Here is a 17,991-nt window from a genome sequence, read left to right on the forward strand (position 1 = left end):
AAATGCAATTATTTTAGTAAATATAAACTGCTAAATCTCTTTTCTCATCAGCAGTATATAGCAGTCTTGTGACTTCTATCAGTGTCCAGCAGAGCACTAGCTAAAGCTTGTAGGAGTTTTCTTTCTTCTCTAGGAGGATATAAACCCCCTAACCCTCAGACTGGATAGTGCTGATTGGCCCTGTGCTGATCACATGCACTCTCCCAAGAAAGAAAAAACCTCTCTAGCAATACACACTAAACTGAGCATGTGCAAATGTCTGATTCAGTCTGTCTTATCAGGAGATAAGAGGTGGTCACTTGAAAAAGGGAGGAACAGAGAAGACAGGATCAAACAGCCTTTTTACACAATGCAGAGGATTAACCCCTTAGGGTCCACAGTGAGTATAACAAGCATGCTTTACTGCATCTACAGACTGATTGTACTGCGGGGGGGGGGGGGGGGGTGTTCAGTAACACTTTAAAGGAATTGTACAAAGCTGTGTTCATGTTTATTTCCTGTTTACTGTTTGTGAATGAGTGGGGTGATATGTCTGTACCTCTTACTCATTCAAGTGTGGGGGGGGGGGGGGCAGTATCCTTGGATCCCCTTATTTGTAAGGCACTCTACAGACTCCTACAAGTCCCCCTTACTCAGGCCCCCACCACTACCAGGCCAGGGTTGGGGGAAGGGTCTCTTGTCCTCACCAACATGGAGACGAGGTGCTTTGCCAGGGACCCTTCAAGTTGAGGGCATGTGTCTTGGTATGGTGAAGGAGGGAGGGGGGTTCATACTTTTCCCTGTTGGATGTCCTGCCAGGCTGCATGCTCAGATAAGGGTCCGGTATGACAGTTTGAGGGCCTACCCCATTTATTTGTGAGGAGTCAACTTACCATCAATATTAGATCTTCATCAAGGATAAGGGTCTGCTATGTGTTTTTAGGGGGAACACAATACCATTTTTAGGGTCCCCATTAACATCTATAGTAGACTCATCTAGGATAAGGGTCTGCTATGTATTTTTAGGGGGAACCCAATGCCATTTTTAGGGTCCCCCCATTAACATCTATAGTAGACTCATCTAGGATAAGGGTCTGCTATGTATTTTTAGGGGGAACACAATGCCATTTTTAGGGTCCCCCATTAACATCTATAGTAGACTCATCTAGGATAAGGGTCTGCTATGTGTTTTTAGGGGGAGCACAATACCATGTTTAGGGTCCCCATTAACATCTATAGTAGACTCTCATCTAGGATAAGGGTCTGCTATGTGTTTTTAGGGGGAACACAATACCATTTTTAAGGTCCCCCATTAACATCTATAGTAGATTCTCGTCTGGTATAGATGAAGGGGATCTTTGGTCCTTTGTTTACTAACAGAACAAAGCCCCCGGGATCTGTCATTAATATAAAGCCTAAGGTTAGCCAAACATTTCTTTACAAAATCAGCACAACAGACAGTACTTACTGTCACTACAAAGTGTCCCTTGTACTGATGACTTCTTCTTTAGTTCTCCATCTTACAATCCCCCTACCCCCACCGTGGTAACAGGTAAATGAATGCAAGGTATGCCTCCTCCATTCATAGATTGTCTTCCATTTATAAAAGCTATAGTACTGACTTCTGTTAATGGAGTAGGGGGTGGGAAGAGTGGGCATACAGTAGGTGGCATTCATGATGAGTTCCATCATCAGTCCAATGGTGGGTATCCTGTCTTCTGCAGCCACTTATCAGTGTATTAAATAATCAGAATACAATGTCCTGGAAGGGGGATTCCCCCATCCACTTCACTTGTTTGGATGGAAAAGAGAAAAGACCCTGTCCCATCTTTGGGGACCAAAGATTCTTAGTGGGGGGAGTGTGTAGCCAGGTGCAGACTACTAAGAGATGGAGGAAAGGAGACATTACAGAGTACACAACAGGTTGTTTCATTTCCCCTTATGTTCATGGATAGATCATTGCATCATCTTTCTGCTTTGAAAGGGAGGTCACTCTTACTGACTCTGAAAGCAGAGGATCCTGGGACATGTAGTCCCTGAGCTAACACTGAAGAATAAAGCAGCCCAGAGACTACAACTTGCTTGAGAGCCAAAGCAACAGGGGATCCTTGGAGAGTTTTTAAACTTACTGTAACTGGTGGTCTCGGGGTCTTGTCCTGGGGGCTCTGGAGAGTTCAGTTGTGTGCTGCCCTTCTGCTAGTTTCTGTGGAGAGAAACAGCGACACGGGAGTTCTACAGCCAGCCTTCCAGTGACCGTCCTACGTACGCAGCAACCAGACAAGTGACACCACACCTTCCAGTGACCATCCTATGTAACCAGCAAGCAGTTCAGTGACACCGTACCTTCTAGTGACCATCCTACATAAGCAGTTCAGTGACACCGCATCTTCCAGTGGCAGGAACATAGAACCACATTCATCACCAGCAGCCAGAGACACGGGGACATCCATACTGACCAAAATCAGTGGTTTCCACTGCAGCCCGCTGTGCATTCTTCACATCATCCTATCTGATCCAGAGCCTGTTCACCCCCCTTTCCTGCACCTCAGTTTTATCTTCAGTCATGATTGGTGGAGGGCGATTGCCCAACCTTCACTCTGTGCCTTACATATGGACACCGCTAGCAGACACCTTTACCCTCCCCCACTTCCACTCTACTTCTCACACGTGGTCACTGCTAGCAGACACCTTTACCCTCCCCCACTTCTGCTCTACTTCTCACACGTGGACACTGCTAGCAGACACCTCTACCCTCCCCCACTTCCGCTCTACTTCTCACACGTGGTCACTGCTAGCAGACACCTTTACCCTCCCCCACTTCTGCTCTACTTCTCACACGTGGACACAGCTAGCAGACACCTTTACCCTCCCCCACTTCTGCTCTACTTCTCACACGTGGTCACTGCTAGCAGACACCTTTACCCTCCCCCACTTCTGCTCTACTTCTCACACGTGGACACTGCTACCAGACACCTTTACCCTCCCCCACTTCCACTCTACTTCTCACACGTGGACACCGCTAGCAGACACCTTTACCCTCCCCCACTTCTGCTCTACTTCTCACACGTGGACACTGCAAGCAGACACCTCTACCCCACTTCATCCAATGAGATCCCATTACTCCATCTTCTCTGCAGATTTGACCCAGTCATTATCATCCCCTATACTCCAACTGTTGAAGGGCCCCATCTATAGCCGGCAGAAGATGAACTCTCCTTGATCTCCATATACTGTATATCCATCGGTAACTCAGAGATGCTCCCACTTTCCATTAGCCAATCCCTGCTCCTCATCCCTCCACACCCGCCCCATATACAGTCCAGGCGTGGCAGTCCTGGGAGTGCAGCTGTAGCTGTGTGAAGCCTGAATGTCCCAGTAGGAGGAGTTCTGCCCGCAGTGTGAGCTGCACTCCTGGAGGACCCTGTTCCAGTCTATGCTGCACCACCCCCAGCTTCATGATTGGCCTTCCTCTGCCTCATTGTCTGATATCAATTGTCCGTGTATTGCTACATGTTGGGGATTTCTGCTACAAATCTGAACTAGGAATAGAGAAAGGTAGAAAGGATGGCGCTCTACTTCCTGCTCTCTGTGCTTTCCATCCCCCATCAACCAATCACAATGTGTCCACAATCACCATGGAAATGATCAGATCAATGAAACGTTTGTCATAGACAGACCATCATGTGCCGATCATATACACAGACATTTGTATCATGGGAAACATACAAGAAGAAACATGTATGGAGAAAGACACGGGAAAGTCCCAATATGTGCATTCACCAATCACTCCTTCATTCCCGGTATACACACAATTCCATTGCTTCCATGTGTACACCATCAGTCACTCTCCTAGAATTGGGACATTTTATTACCACCCACCTCTTCAGTGATCCCCCACCATGCAAGTATTGTCCTCACCTCCAACTGTGAGCCTAATGAGTGCTTGGAACATTTGTCCACAAAGTATGAATAATAGACCTCCAAGTGTTTGTGAAATCTCCCACCACAAAATGTACTCAGCCAATCACAGGGCAGGATAAAGAGAAAACAGGAGGCGCAACACCTAGCGCATTATCCAAGGTTTATTGTAAGGACTACAAAATAAAAACACTTCCAGACGAAGCATGTATCTAAAAAGCATGGATGGCCACAACGGCAGGTAAGGTGTCCTCACTGTCAGTGCGGTCAAATGGCTGACGCGTTTCGGGGACAAATCCCTTTCCTCAGAGCTAATGACCAGCCTCTGATGCAGATGTGTGATGAATGGAAAGTGGGAGCCTTGCTGGTGATGCCTGAATCACATGGCAGGACTCCATTTTTATTCTTCTCCTGTCATCAATGGCCAACCCGGTCCCACACTTCATCCATGTCTTTGGGGATCTCTGACCTCCTTATGGACTGTTTCTTCCATGATGAAGATCAGCCATGGAGTATATCTGAGGTGTATATCAGGGTGTGCTTCTTCCCCACATGAGAGCTGGGATGTCCAGTAACATTCATCTAGAAGACATTTCCCGCACTCAAGGCACTAATACACCTCAAGGGTTGTGTGGGACCCCTGATGTACAGGAAGACAAGACTTCAGTGAGGAACATTTCCCTCACTCAGGACAGGAAAGTGGCTTCTCCCCCATGTGAGATCTCTGATGTTTATAAAGATGGGATGTCTGTGAAAAACATTTCCCACACTGAAGACAAAAATATGGTTTCTCCCCTGTGTGAGATCTCTGATGTGTGGAAAGATGGGACTTCTGTGAAAAACATTTCCCGCACTCATGACAGGAATACGGCTTCTCCCCCATGTGAGATCTCTGATGTGTGGAAAGATTGGACTTGTCTGAAAAACATTTCCCGCACTCAGGACAGGAATACGGCTTCTCCCCCGTGTGAGATCTCTGATGCTTGTTAAGATTGGACTTGTCTAAAAAACATTTCCCACACTCAGGACAGGAATACGGCTTCTTCCCCGTGTGAGATCTCTGATGTTTATAAAGATGGGACTTCACTGAAAAACATTTCCCACACTCAGGACAGGAATACGGCTTCTCCCCTGTGTGAGACCTCTGATGTGTGTAAAGGCTGGACGTCTCTGAAAAACATTTCCCACACTCAGGACAGGAATACGGCTTCTCGCCTGTGTGAGACCTTTCATGTTTGACAAGATCTGTTTTTTGTGCAAAACTTTTCCCGCACTCAGGACAGGAATATGGCTTCTCCCCCATGTGTGATCTCTGATGCCTGGAAAGACTGAACTTCAATGAAAAACATTTCCCACACTCAGGACAGGAATACGGCTTCTCCCCTGTGTGCAAACTCTGATGTGTGCAAAGATGGGACTTCCGTGCAAAACGTTTCCCACACTCAGGACAAGAATACGGCTTCTCCCCTGTGTGAGATCTCTGATGTTTGTAAAGACTGGACGTCTGTGAAAAACATCTCCCGCACTCAGGACAGGAATATGGCTTCTCCCCGGTGTGAGATCTCTGATGTGTGTAAAGATAGGACATGTCTGAGAAACATTTCCCACACTCTGGACAGGAATATGGCTTTTCTCCTGTGTGAGATCTCTGGTGTGTGTAAAGATGGGACTTGTCTGAGAAACGTTTCCCACACTCAGGACAGGAATGTGGCTTCTCCCCTGTGTGAAATCTTTGATGTCTGTAAAGGCCGGAAATATGTGGAAAACATTTCCCACACTCTGGACAGGAATACGGCTTCTCCCCCGTGTGAGATCTCAGATGTTTGTAAAGACTGGACTTCTGTGGAAAACATCTCCCGCACTCAGGGCAAAAATATGGCTTATTCCCGGTGTGAGATCTCTGATGTGTGTCAAGGTTGCGCTTATGTGAAAAACATTTCCCGCACTCAGGACAGGAATACAACTTCTCTCCCGTGTGAGATCTGTAATGTGTGTCAAGATGTGACTTATGTGAAAAACATTTCCCACACTCAGGACAGGAATACGGCTTCTCCCCCGTGTGGGATCTCTGATGTGTGTTAAGATTGCCCTTATGTGAAAAACATTTCCCGCACTCAGGACAAGAATATGGTTTTTCCCCTGTGTGAGATCTTTTATGAATATTTAGATGGGATTTAAAATGGAAACCCTTCTCGCACTCAGTACATGAGAACCTCTTCCCTGTTGGAAGGCCGGCCTGGTCCCGCACAGTCTGAGGTTCCTCAGGATACGAGGAATCCGATGGTCCATCTACACTGGGTGGTGCCGGATGGACATTGGAGGGAGCCAGGTTTTCTCCTGGACTATACTGTGTGATGTCCTCATCTTCTACTTTCCAGTCTGGAGACAAAGTGAGACAATCCTCAGAGGTTTTCCTCATCTCCCGGCCATGGACTAAAATACAAAGACAAAGAGGATTACTAGACAGGAGCTTATTGGTTCCCCCAAACCAGGACTCCGCCCAAATCAGGCAGCTTGGTCTCTGAGGAGCTTACAATTCCCCCCTCAAGGGAACTAGGAAATGGCTCCTCTGATCTCCTACCAGGTCATTTCTTTATTCATGGACCTTAGTCAGAGAGTGAGGAAACAACCAGAACTGTCTTTTATAGGAGGGACAGTGATGAGGGGATTACAGGACGAGGGTCCCCACCCCCTCTATCACTCATCACCATCTTCCCAACACAAGAAGTACATAGTGTGGGGGTCAGCAGTATGTAATATACAATATAAATGTTACAGTATAAGGGTCAGGACTCATAATATTGTATTCAGTAATCAGTGGAAGATTAAATGTTTACTGTAGACAAGTTGCAGAGATCCCACACCGCTGCCTCCCATCTCCTGAGACTGCACTCAGTGACTTGGGTCTGAGACTATACAGACATATCCCTCCACCCGGCACAGCCAGTAGACCACAGAGCAAGGAACCCTGGGAGAAATGTTCTGTCAGAGATCCTACTAGACCTGAGCATGGGGAAGAAGATCCAAACCATATACCCCAGGTGCCTAGGTCTAGTAACACTTAAGGTGAAAATGAACATTTTTGCTTCCAACTGAACCCCAGAACCTCCATAAATCCCGTCTAGATACATAAATTGTGTCTGCAGCACAGAGAAGGAAGATTATCCGAGAGAAATCCAGGAATACAGGACGGGGAACACAGCTCAGGAAAGTGACCAGGGGATTACAGGCTGATATCACCCAGTCCCCGCCCTACTCTGGACCAATCAGTGAGCAGTATGGGTGGAGGAATGGATTTAGTGTTCATGACCCACCTGTGCTGATCTCTGTAGGAGTGTCCTCCTCTATAAATGTCCCCGTTATTCCATCCTCCTCCATAGACTGCTGATCATCCCTCACATACGCCTCTTCTTCTTCTGCTTTCACCTCAAATTCTATATCGATTGGATCTCCACTCTAAATCAAGGAAATGAGAGAAAATGTCATCTGTAAAATATAAGGTCACATAAACAATCCATACATCATCTTTACAAGTCCATGTTCTAGATTCTCCATCCCACCAACCTTGTAATAGTGAGGGATGGTGTGACCTTCCTGTGTGGAATCCCGGGAATATAGAGGACGGGGACATCTCTCTGGTGGGTTCCTGGTATTACGTGGCTCCATCATCTCCTTGTGTCCTTCTGAAAACTCCTCCATCACTCCATACTCCTCATCCTCCTCTTTATACTCTTCTTTAACATCAATATTATCATCCCCGAGGATTCCACTCTGAAAGATATAATAAAACATTCATTGTAACAAACATGCTGTGTATAAATCACAACTACCAATAATTGTCATCATCTACCTGATGATGGTGAGGGATGGTGTGACCTTCCTGTGTGGAATCCCGGGAATACAGAGGACGGGGACATCTCTCTGGTGGGTTCCCATGACTGGATCCATCTGTAGGAAACACACACACTGACTGAATCCATTGTTTCTATGTGTTTATCAGATGATGGGGGATCTAGGTGGATCCTCCGTACTGCTCTCTCCTTTACAATAAAGTCTCCTCTTACCCGGTGATGTGAGGGGCGGCTGATTGTCCATCATGACGTCCTTGTAGAGATCCTTGTGTCCTTCTAAATACTCCCACTCCTCCATGGAGAAATAGACAGTGACACCCTGACACCTTATAGGAACCTGACACACACAATGATACAGTCACCATCCAGACACATCCCTTGTCTGTTACTGGAGAATGTCCCAGAATTCCCGGCACCGCTCACCTCTCCTGTCAGCAGCTCAGTGATCTCTCTGGTGACTTCTAGAATCTTCTTCTTCTTTCTCTCTTCTATCAGGGAGGGAGGTGGAGGCAATGTGATGTCATATGATCTCCAGACTTCACAGGAGGAAAACTCTACATCTGAACACAAATAGTCACATCAAATGATATTCCCAGAATCCTCCTCACCTCTCCATTCAGGTCTCCATTTTATTAAAGCCCCACTTCAGGCTGAGGTATAATTCCCCCCACAGGACCCCCACACTACGCAGGGTATAGGCTTGTTGCAGCATTCTGATGTCATTACATACAACGCAGGACCAACAGTCCCACTTTACATGTGAGGATACCAAGGGGCCCCACATCCTAAGAACATCAGGGAAAAAGACAAGATGGAGGGACATTGGGGGAGGAGCTGTGAGGTCAGTGTGATGTCATAGGATTCTCTGACTCCGGATGGAGGGACATTGGGAGGAGGAGCTGTGAGGTCAGTGTGATGTCATAGGATTCTCTGACTCTGGATGGAGGGACATCGGGATGAGGAGCTGTGAGGTCAGTGTGATGTTTCCACCCCCCAGAGTCACAGCAGCTGTGTAAGAAGATATGGAGGAGAGATGAGGAGGAGATCCAGGAATCAGGAGAAAGGTCAGGGCAAGCAACAGACGAGCGCATCCAAGAGACCAAGCCGGGGTCACTACACAGAAAATCAATCCAAGGAAACAACAGGCAGGACGAGGAATAGCAAGAAGGAGCTGAGAGACAAATGAGAATATTGCTCAGCCAATGGGAGATGATCTCAGCATGACTTCCATCATGAAGGAGATGAGGGGGAGGGGAGGAAGTCACTGAAGGTGACCATAGATCCATGGAAATTCAGCTGGTTCAGCAGGGATCGCTCACATTTCCATCCATGTGTGGCCACTACCGGATAAAAGCCACTCCCCCAGCGGCTGCAGCCAATAGCTTCAGTGCTGATCCGTGTATTCTGAGAGCGGAGGAGTCCCCCCATTGTCAGAATACAAGAGTGCAGCGGGGAGGATTCCCCCATCCACCTCCAATGTGTGGATGGGGGAATCACTTCAGTTTTTATGGTCATCCCGCTGGCTGAACGATAAAACTGAACCATGTAGGCCAGCTTTGGGGGCAAATATATTATCATCAACTCCTCCCCCTGAAGGGGTTCATCTACGTATTACCTCCTCTGCTGTCAGATTCAGGAATGTCTTCTATCTACTTCCTCATTAATGGAACTGCCTGTCTATACCTGACATCACTTCCTGTCTTAATCTGACATCACTTCCTGTCGGTCTTCCATAGAGAACTCCTGTCTAGGTAGAAGTGAGATCCCCACCTTGTTGAGCTCAGAGGAACTGCAGCCCCGAGAAGCGTCTGGTAGTGTGACCCCGTCCTTGTGCTGGGTGTGTATGGACTGTAGATCCTTATAGAGGGGTCACCTCCACTCCCACCAAGGGGGACAGAAATATATGACTCCTCGGGGGAGGGATTTTGGCTCCTTTGATTTTGCAGTAAATGTGATTGCATTAGTCCCGTTGATTTTCGTATTTCCATGTAATAAAAGGTGTCACATGATGTCGGGTTCCCCTTTCTCTCCTCCCTGAGTGTGTATTTAGAGGCGGAGCTCCTGCTGGAATGGCGGTTGAAGGCGGAGTCTAGGAGGGAGACTGACAGAACCCGCAGCAGACTTGCAGGAGTGAGCGAGGAGGATCCGGTTCCTTTACCATCGGAGATGAGGAGAGTGTGAAGGATGTTTGTGACTCTGGGAGCTGAAAAGCTGGGAGTCCTATTGGTGTGGTGAGGGGGAAGAACTACTAGGGGGCGCCCTCACCATCCCGCGTACAAGAGGTGGAAGAAGGCGGGGCTACACTACAGCTGACACAGTTTGGAGGGCGGAGCACTTTCACACCTTATCAACTTTTCACTGATTGGTGGATTTTCAGAGTAAAATAAGTGGATTGAAGTAGATGCAAAGTGGAAGCGGTGGACTTGCAGAGAACACTATACTGAGCACACAATATTGTCCGTCTCCATGGATTTGCACAGGATTTGAGATGATTTCCTATAGCAGCAAATCTGATGAGATGAATGAAGTGGGTGTAAAGTGGAAGCAGTGGATCTGCAGGGAGCAGCATCTTGAGCACAAAGCACTTTATGTTGTGGATAGATTTGCACACGGTTCAGTTTCCTTCATTTATTGATAAACCCCATAAGACCAATGAAGTGGGTGTAAAGTGGAAGCAGTGGATGTGCAGAGAATAGGATTTGGAGCCCCGAGCTCTTTATCTCTGAATGTCTCCACATATTTGTAGTGTATTTGTGATGATTTCTGTGCACACACAATAGGACAGCGCTGTGACACATAATGCTCTTCTAGATGACAGGGAATCCTTCCCTTTGTTACAGCAGCAGTCCGCTAGAAGGTTTTTGTAGGTTTGGAGTTGTTACACATAGCGCGGGTTTTATCCATTTATAGTGATGACATCATTGCCCAAATCTGGGGGTCACCAGCCATTTCCACCCTTTACTCCCAGCTGGGGGGCTTTGTATCCATATACCAGATGTTCTACAGGACTAAATCTGCAATCAACGTTACTGCAAAATCAAAGGGGCCAAAACCCCTCCCCCGAGCAGTCATATATTTCTGTCCCCCTTGGTGGGAGTGGAGGTGACCCCTCTATAAGGATCTACAGTCCATACACACCCAGCACAAGGCCGGGGTCACACTACCAGATGCTTCTCGGGGCTGCAGTTCCTCTGAGCTCCACAAGGTGGGGATCTCACTTCTACCCACACAGGAAGTCTCTATGGAAAACAGACAGGAAGTGATGTCAGGTATAGACAGGAAGTAGAGAGGAGACGGTGGAAGTGGCAGCAGAGGAGGTAATTATCATTATACAGGATTTATGGCGCCAACAGTTTGCTCAGCGCTTTACAATATAATGGGAGACAATACAGTTCAATACAAGAGGGATTTGAGGGCCTGATCCTCGGAGCTTACAATCTAGGAGGGAATAAGATGTTATTTTCTATTTACACCCAGTAACCCCCTGTCTGTCTGTCCTCTTCCTCCACAGTCACGTCCGCCCTCTTCCTCCATAGTCACGTCCGTCCTCTCCCTCCATAGTCATGTCCGTCCTCTTCCTCCATAGTCACGTCCGTCCTCTTCCTCCATAGTCACGTCCGTCCTCTTCCACCATAGTCACGTCCGTCCTCTTTCTCCATAGTCAGGTCCGTCCTCTTCCACCATAGTCACGTCCGTCCTCTTTCTCCATAGTCAGGTCCGTCCTCTTCCTCCATAGTCAGGTCCGTCCTCTTCCTCCATAGTCACGTCCGTCCTCTTCCTCCATAGTCACGTCCGCCCTCTCCCTCCATAGTCACGTCCGTCCTCTTCCTCCATAGTCACGTCCGTCCTCTGCCTCCATAGTCATGTCCGTCCTCTTCCTCCATAGTCACGTCCGTCCTCTTCCTCCATAGTCATGTCCGTCCTCTTCCTCCATAGTCACTGTGACATCTTTTATCTCCAGCAGATGATGATACACACATATATAGTGTGGGAACCCAGATGAACCCCTTCAGGGGCAGAACATTCCCCCACTTCCGGGGCCGGAACATTCTCCTCATTGTGGAGATAAATTCTAGTAATATGGTCCTCTAAACAAACAGCACTGACAATAAATAGACAAGACAAGGACCATCCTGACCATACATGGCCTACAAAGGACAATGATGACACTACACAGGCAGCCAATGGGCAATCATTACACTATGCAGCCAACACAATGATGGAGTGCCGGGGTCAGGAGTATGGAGCATAGAGCCCCTTACATTGCTGCTCAGGAGGAAGGAAACATTCCCCAGCCGGCCATGAAGAATATGTTCCATCATTGGTGTCAGAGGGAGGGAAATACTGAGGGGTCTGATGGATAAAGGGGAGCTGAGGATTCTCTCAGGGGGTACTACAGGAAAGGAACTTTGGGGCCCCTGAAGGGTAGTGGAGCTCAGGGCCTTAAGGAGGAAGAGTAGTTAAAGGACTCTGGGCCCTTGGTGGGCACTCTTCTTAGAGGAGGTCAGTTTCTGCAGCATTGCCTAAAAGGTAGTCAGGGGTCAGTGCTGAACATCTTCAGGAGACACTCCAATACCTTCCCATGCCACAGGCTCTGGCAGTGCCCGGTGCTGGAATTCAGAGCCCCAGGAACCCACCGCCACTCTGTACAATGTCCAGAGAATACTTGGGAACCAAGAGAACCCCCCATTGTCCTCCTACCCACACTGGGCTGCCATTGGAGGGAAGAGAACAGACTCCTCCCCCACAGCTCTCTACTCCACCAGCACCATCCTCCTGCTATCCAATCCAATCTCTTCTCTTACTGCAGAGAGTGACAGTGACATCACTCCTGTCAGTCAGCAGGCTGCCAGAGATTGGAGCCTTGCAGGCGGAGTTCTTCCAATTATCCTGATTATCAGGCAACTCCATCCAAAAGTCATCAAGTTCCCCTTCCTGGACATCATGATGAGCCGACATTGACCTCACAGCACTGCCTCAGAGCAAACAAGTCATAGGAAGGATCGTATTTATCATTCCTTGTCTGCAGATCTAAAACTCAACAAAACCAGTTCAGAGACCAAACAAACCCAACAGAGAAAAGGGGATTTCTGATCTGTCAGGACAAGAGGGTCCCGGGACCTCAAATATGCATCAAACACTAAACAGTCCAAAGTAAATGTGTTTCCAGGAGGACAGAAGTCCTGAACTGGTTCCCACCCGGCCTATTGTACAATGATGGCGGACAGGACCTCTCTCCTTCTGGAAGGAGGTTGTATGATGTCCTCCCACTCTTGCTGTGCAGGTGGAGGGGGATGCAGCATGGTGATTGGTGGGGAGCTCAACACATCCCTGATCAGGGAAAAGATCCAATGATGTTGTCTCTTTACCATGTGATCAGCTGTATCCAATCACAGCTGATCGCATGTAAACAAAAGCTGGTTATCGGCATTTGCTGTCCTCAGCGCTGTCACTGTCTGAGGAAAGGAAACCGATAACCGGCTTTCCTGTGACAGGGGACATTTACTGTGATTATTAGTGCCCACCAGTGCAGCCCCATCAGTGCAGCATATCAGTGCCCATCAGTGCATCCCCATCAGTGCCCATCATTGCATCCCCATCAGTGCAGCATATCAGTGCCCATCAGTGCCTGTTCATCAATGCAGCTACTTGAGTGCCATTCAGTGAAGGAGAAAAATAGCTTTTTTGCTAAATTTTATAACAAACAAAGAAAAAAATTTTTTCTTCAAAATTATTGTTCTTTTTTTGTTTGTTTAGCAATAAATGACCCCCGTTAGTGGTGAATTAATACCGCACCACCCAAAGAAAGCTTTATCTGTCTAAAAAATGTTACAAATGTCATTTGGGTTCAGTGTTGCATGACCACGCAAGGCCACGGGAGGACACGGAGGTGACACCGGGTTAGGACAGGAAGGAGAAGTGGGCTCGGAGATATGGAGACACACAGTATAAATAAGACCATCTACCACCAGCAGCCAATCCTCTTACAGCCCCCTAGAGGAGGGGAAATGCGTCAGTGACAGCTGCGGTGATGTAATTCCCGAATGGTGAGACTCATGTGGATGGGCCACTTTCGGTCGGACATTTTGCTTGTATATTATATACAAATGTGAGTGTATATGGTTTGCTGTAAAGGAAGTTTGTAATAAATGGAATGACACCATGTGGGTGATTGTTGTTATCTCCTCCCTGCATACATCATGAGATGAACCATCAGTTGTATGATATATTGGGGGGGGAATTGTACACAATCATCCAGGAGGACTACAAGCTCCAGACTAACCAGGACCATGACACAGCACATAGGAATCCTATTCCAGTGTAAGAGTCCACATCCTGTAGTGGGGGAGGTGGGAGTATTGGAAGGGGTTACACTGGAGGAGGAGCACTGGAGGAGGAGCACTGGAGGGGAGCACTGGAGCGGATCACTGGAGGGGAGCACTGGAGGGATAGCACTGGAGGGTAGCACTGGAGGGGGGGGCACTGGAGGGGAGCACTGGAGGGGAGCACTGGAGGGGATAGCACTGAGGGGGAGCACTGGAGGGGGGGGCACTGGAGGGGAGCACTGGAGGGGGGCACTGGAGGGGAGAACAAGATCTGCACTTTGATGAAAGGAGGAGCACAAGGCACATTATTCCGCACGGTCGGTTGGCGCAGTGTGATTGGAGAGGCACAAGGCACTTTATTCCGCACGGTTGGTTGGCGCAGTGTGATTGGAGAGGCACAAGCACATCAACTGATATAAAAGAACTATTAATATTGATGATTTTATTTTTCTATTCAGTATTTATGAGGGATTTATATTGAATTTGGATGGATTTTCATGCAGTTGGACACGTTGGGAATGGGACACAATTTTTGCCCAGACTAGGCAGCACCTAGAATAGTACTGTATATGACCGCATAATTGTCATCCAAACTGCGACAGCACTGACATCTGAAAAGTGGTCTGGTGAGGAAGGGGGTGGAAGTGTCCGGTATTGAGGTGGTTAGATGTCCAGCAACCCTCCTATTCCCCCCTCACATCCACATCCTATTATTGTGTGACCAATACCATCCAAATACACTCACTGCCCACCCAATCAGGTCCACCTGTTCAATTGCTGGGTAATACAAACACAATCACATGGCAGCAACTCAATGCATTTAGGCATCTAGACGTGGTGAAGACAACTTGCTGAAGTTCAAACTGAGTATCAGAATGGGGAAGAAAGGGGACTTAAGTGACTTTGAATGTGGTGTGGTTGTTGGTGCCAGGCAGGCTGGTCTGCGTATTTCAAAAACTGCTGATCTCCTGGCATTTTCACCCACAACCATCTCTAGGGTTTCCAGTGAATGGTCCGAAAAAGGGATAATATCCCAGTGAGCAGCAGTTGTGTGGAGGAAAATGCCTTGTTGATGTCAGAGGAGAATGGGCAGACTGGTTGCTGTGACATTCAGATGGTAGGGTCAGAATTTGGCCTAAACAACATGAAAGCATGGATCCATCCTGCCTTGTATCAACGGTTCAGGCTGGTGGTGTCATGGTGGGGGGGAGATTTTCTGGGAACTAGCAAGGTGGACATAATAAAGTGGCCGGTGAGTGTAATTCTTACTTTCATTTCCCAAAGTTATCCGTCTACAAGGAGACCTGTATAGATCACATGATGGCACCAATGAGGATGGAGGAGGACCGGAGTCACATGACTGAGAAGATACTAAACCTCACCCTGGAGATCATCTACCTGCTGACCGGAGAGGTGAGGAGGATTCTGGGAGGTCACATGACATCACTCTCATCTCTATTAATAAAACACAGACCTGACCGGAGAGGTGAGGAGGATTCTGGGAGGTCACATGACGTCACTCTTATCTCTATTAATAAAACACAGACCTGACCGGAGAGGTGAGGAGGATTCTGGGAGGTCACATGACATCACTCTCATCTCTATTAATAAAACACAGACCTGACCGGAGAGGTGAGGAGGATTCTGGGAGGTCACATGACATCACTCTCATCTCTATTAATAAAACACAGACCTGACCGGAGAGGTGAGAAGCATTCTGGGAGGTCACATGACATCACTCCCATCTCTATTAATAAAACACAGACCTGACCGGAGAGGTGAGGAGGATTCTGGGAGGTCACATGACATCACTCCCATCTCTATTAATAAAACACAGACTGACCAGAGGGGTGAGGAGGATTCTGGGAGGTCACATGACATCACTCTCATGTCTATTAATAAAACACAGACCTGACCGGAGAGGTGAGGAGGATTCTGGGAGCTCACATGACATCACTCTTATCTCTATTAATAAAACACAGACCTGACCGGAGAAGTGAGGAGGATTCTGGGAGGTCACATGACATCACTCATCACTATTAATAAAACACAGACCTGACCGGAGAGGTGAGGAGGATTCTGGGAGTCTAACATGATATTCCTATTGGTTCCTCAATACAGAGATTTCCTCTTCTGAAGTCAGGTGATCATATGACCATCACAGTGCCTCCATGTGACTCCCTAAACCCTGAGAGACACAACATGCAGAAGATTCTAGAAGTCACCAAGAAGATGATGGAGCTGCTGACAGGAGAGGTGAGTGGTGCCGGGAATTCTGGGACATTCTCCAGTAACAGACAAGGGATGTGTCTGGATGGTGACTGTATCATTGTGTGTGTCAGGTTCCTATAAGGTGTCAGGGTGTCACTGTCTATTTCTCCATGGAGGAGTGGGAGTATTTAGAAGGACACAAGGATCTCTACAAGGACGTCATGATGGACAATCAGCCGCCCCTCACATCACCGGGTAAGAGGAGACTTTATTGTAAAGGAGAGAGCAGTACGGAGGATCCACCTAGATCCCCCATCATCTGATAAACACATAGAAACAATGGATTCAGTCAGTGTGTGTGTTTCCTACAGATGGATCCAGTCATGGGAACCCACCAGAGAGATGTCCCCGTCCTCTGTATTCCCGGGATTCCACACAGGAAGGTCACACCATCCCTCACCATCATCAGGTAGATGAGGAACAATCACTGATAGTATCATTAGGATCTGTACATTATCTGCATTGTTACCATTGATGGCATTTTATTATATATTCAGAGTGGAAACCTGAGAGATCCTAAAGTTGAGGTTAAAAAAGAGATAAAAGAGGAGGAGGATGAGGATGGGGTGATGGAGGAGTCAGAGATTCCAGAAGAACACCAGGACACCATGGTGGAGTCATCCAGCTACAGGAACCCACCAGAGAGATGTCCCTGTCCTCTGTATTCCCTAGATTCATCACAGGAGGGTCACACCATCCCTCACCATTACAAGGTTGGTGGCAGGCCCGGACTGGTCTTAGGGCACACTGGGTATTTCCCTGGTGGACAGGGGCTTCTGGACAGGGCCAAAACTCTGGGAACTCTGCTGCATTTCTTTAGTACCCTGAAATGCATGAGCAGGGAGTGAGGCAGAGGCAAACAGCTCCGGAGCCCCGGAGCCATGGAGGACAGCCAGGGGGCAAGGTGACCTTGCTGCTCTGATGCTATTGTTAGGGGCCCCAGGAGGCTGGACTGTGGCTCCCCAGTGGCTGCAGGGCTATGAGCTGAAAGTGTCTCTCTTTTACAGCCCAGAGGTAGCAGTGCCATCCCCCCTTTTCCCACATGGACAGGAGTTGAGAGAGAGAGCTGGTTCTGTTCCTCCTCCTCCCTCTCCTCCTGTGTCTGCCTCACCTACACCCCCCGGCAGTGTTGTGCCTCAGAGATGGAGATATGTGGGTGGAAAGTTTTCTTTTTCTACATTGTGCGGAGGATTACACTGGGCTGCTCAGTCTAAAATGCCTGGGACAATTTTATTGGCCAGGTCCAGACCTAGTTGGTGGGATGGAGCATCTAGAACATGGACTTGTGGAGACAATGTGTGGATTTTGTGTGTGATGTCACAATAATAAATCTTATATTTTACAGCTGACCTCTTCTATCATTCTCTTGGTTTAGGATGAAGATCTGATAGATATAGAATTTGAGGTGAAAGCAGAAGAAGAAGAGGCGTATGTGAGGGATGATCAGCAGTCTATGGAGGAGGATGGAATAACGGGGACATTTATAGAGGAGGACACTCCTACAGAGATCAGCACAGGTGGGTCATGAACACTAAATCCATTCCTCCACCCATACTGCTCACTGATTGGTCCAGAGTAGGGCGGGGACTGGGTGATATCAGCCTGTAATCCCCTGGTCACTTTCCTGAGCTGTGTTCCCCATCCTG

The 17,991-nt window shown here is 47.9% G+C and overlaps 1 protein-coding gene across 1 annotated transcript in view; it reads right to left on the reverse strand.

Annotated features, from left to right (window-relative positions):
- Positions 1–4,040: 4,040 nt before the first annotated feature.
- LOC149441625 (uncharacterized) overlaps positions 4,041–17,991 on the reverse strand; it is a 120,128-nt gene continuing 106,177 nt past the window's right edge. Inside the window, exon 5 of the mRNA XM_089657118.1 lies at positions 4,041–5,506. Coding sequence (XP_089513244.1) covers positions 4,580–5,506 — 927 coding nt within the window. The 3' untranslated portion in view covers positions 4,041–4,579. The remainder of the gene's footprint in view (positions 5,507–17,991) is intronic.

This window comes from Staurois parvus, unplaced genomic scaffold (genome assembly GCF_062004578.1).
Source record: "Staurois parvus isolate SC_StPar_1 unplaced genomic scaffold, SC_StPar_1.0 ptg000965l, whole genome shotgun sequence".
Lineage (NCBI taxonomy): Eukaryota > Metazoa > Chordata > Amphibia > Anura > Ranidae > Staurois > Staurois parvus.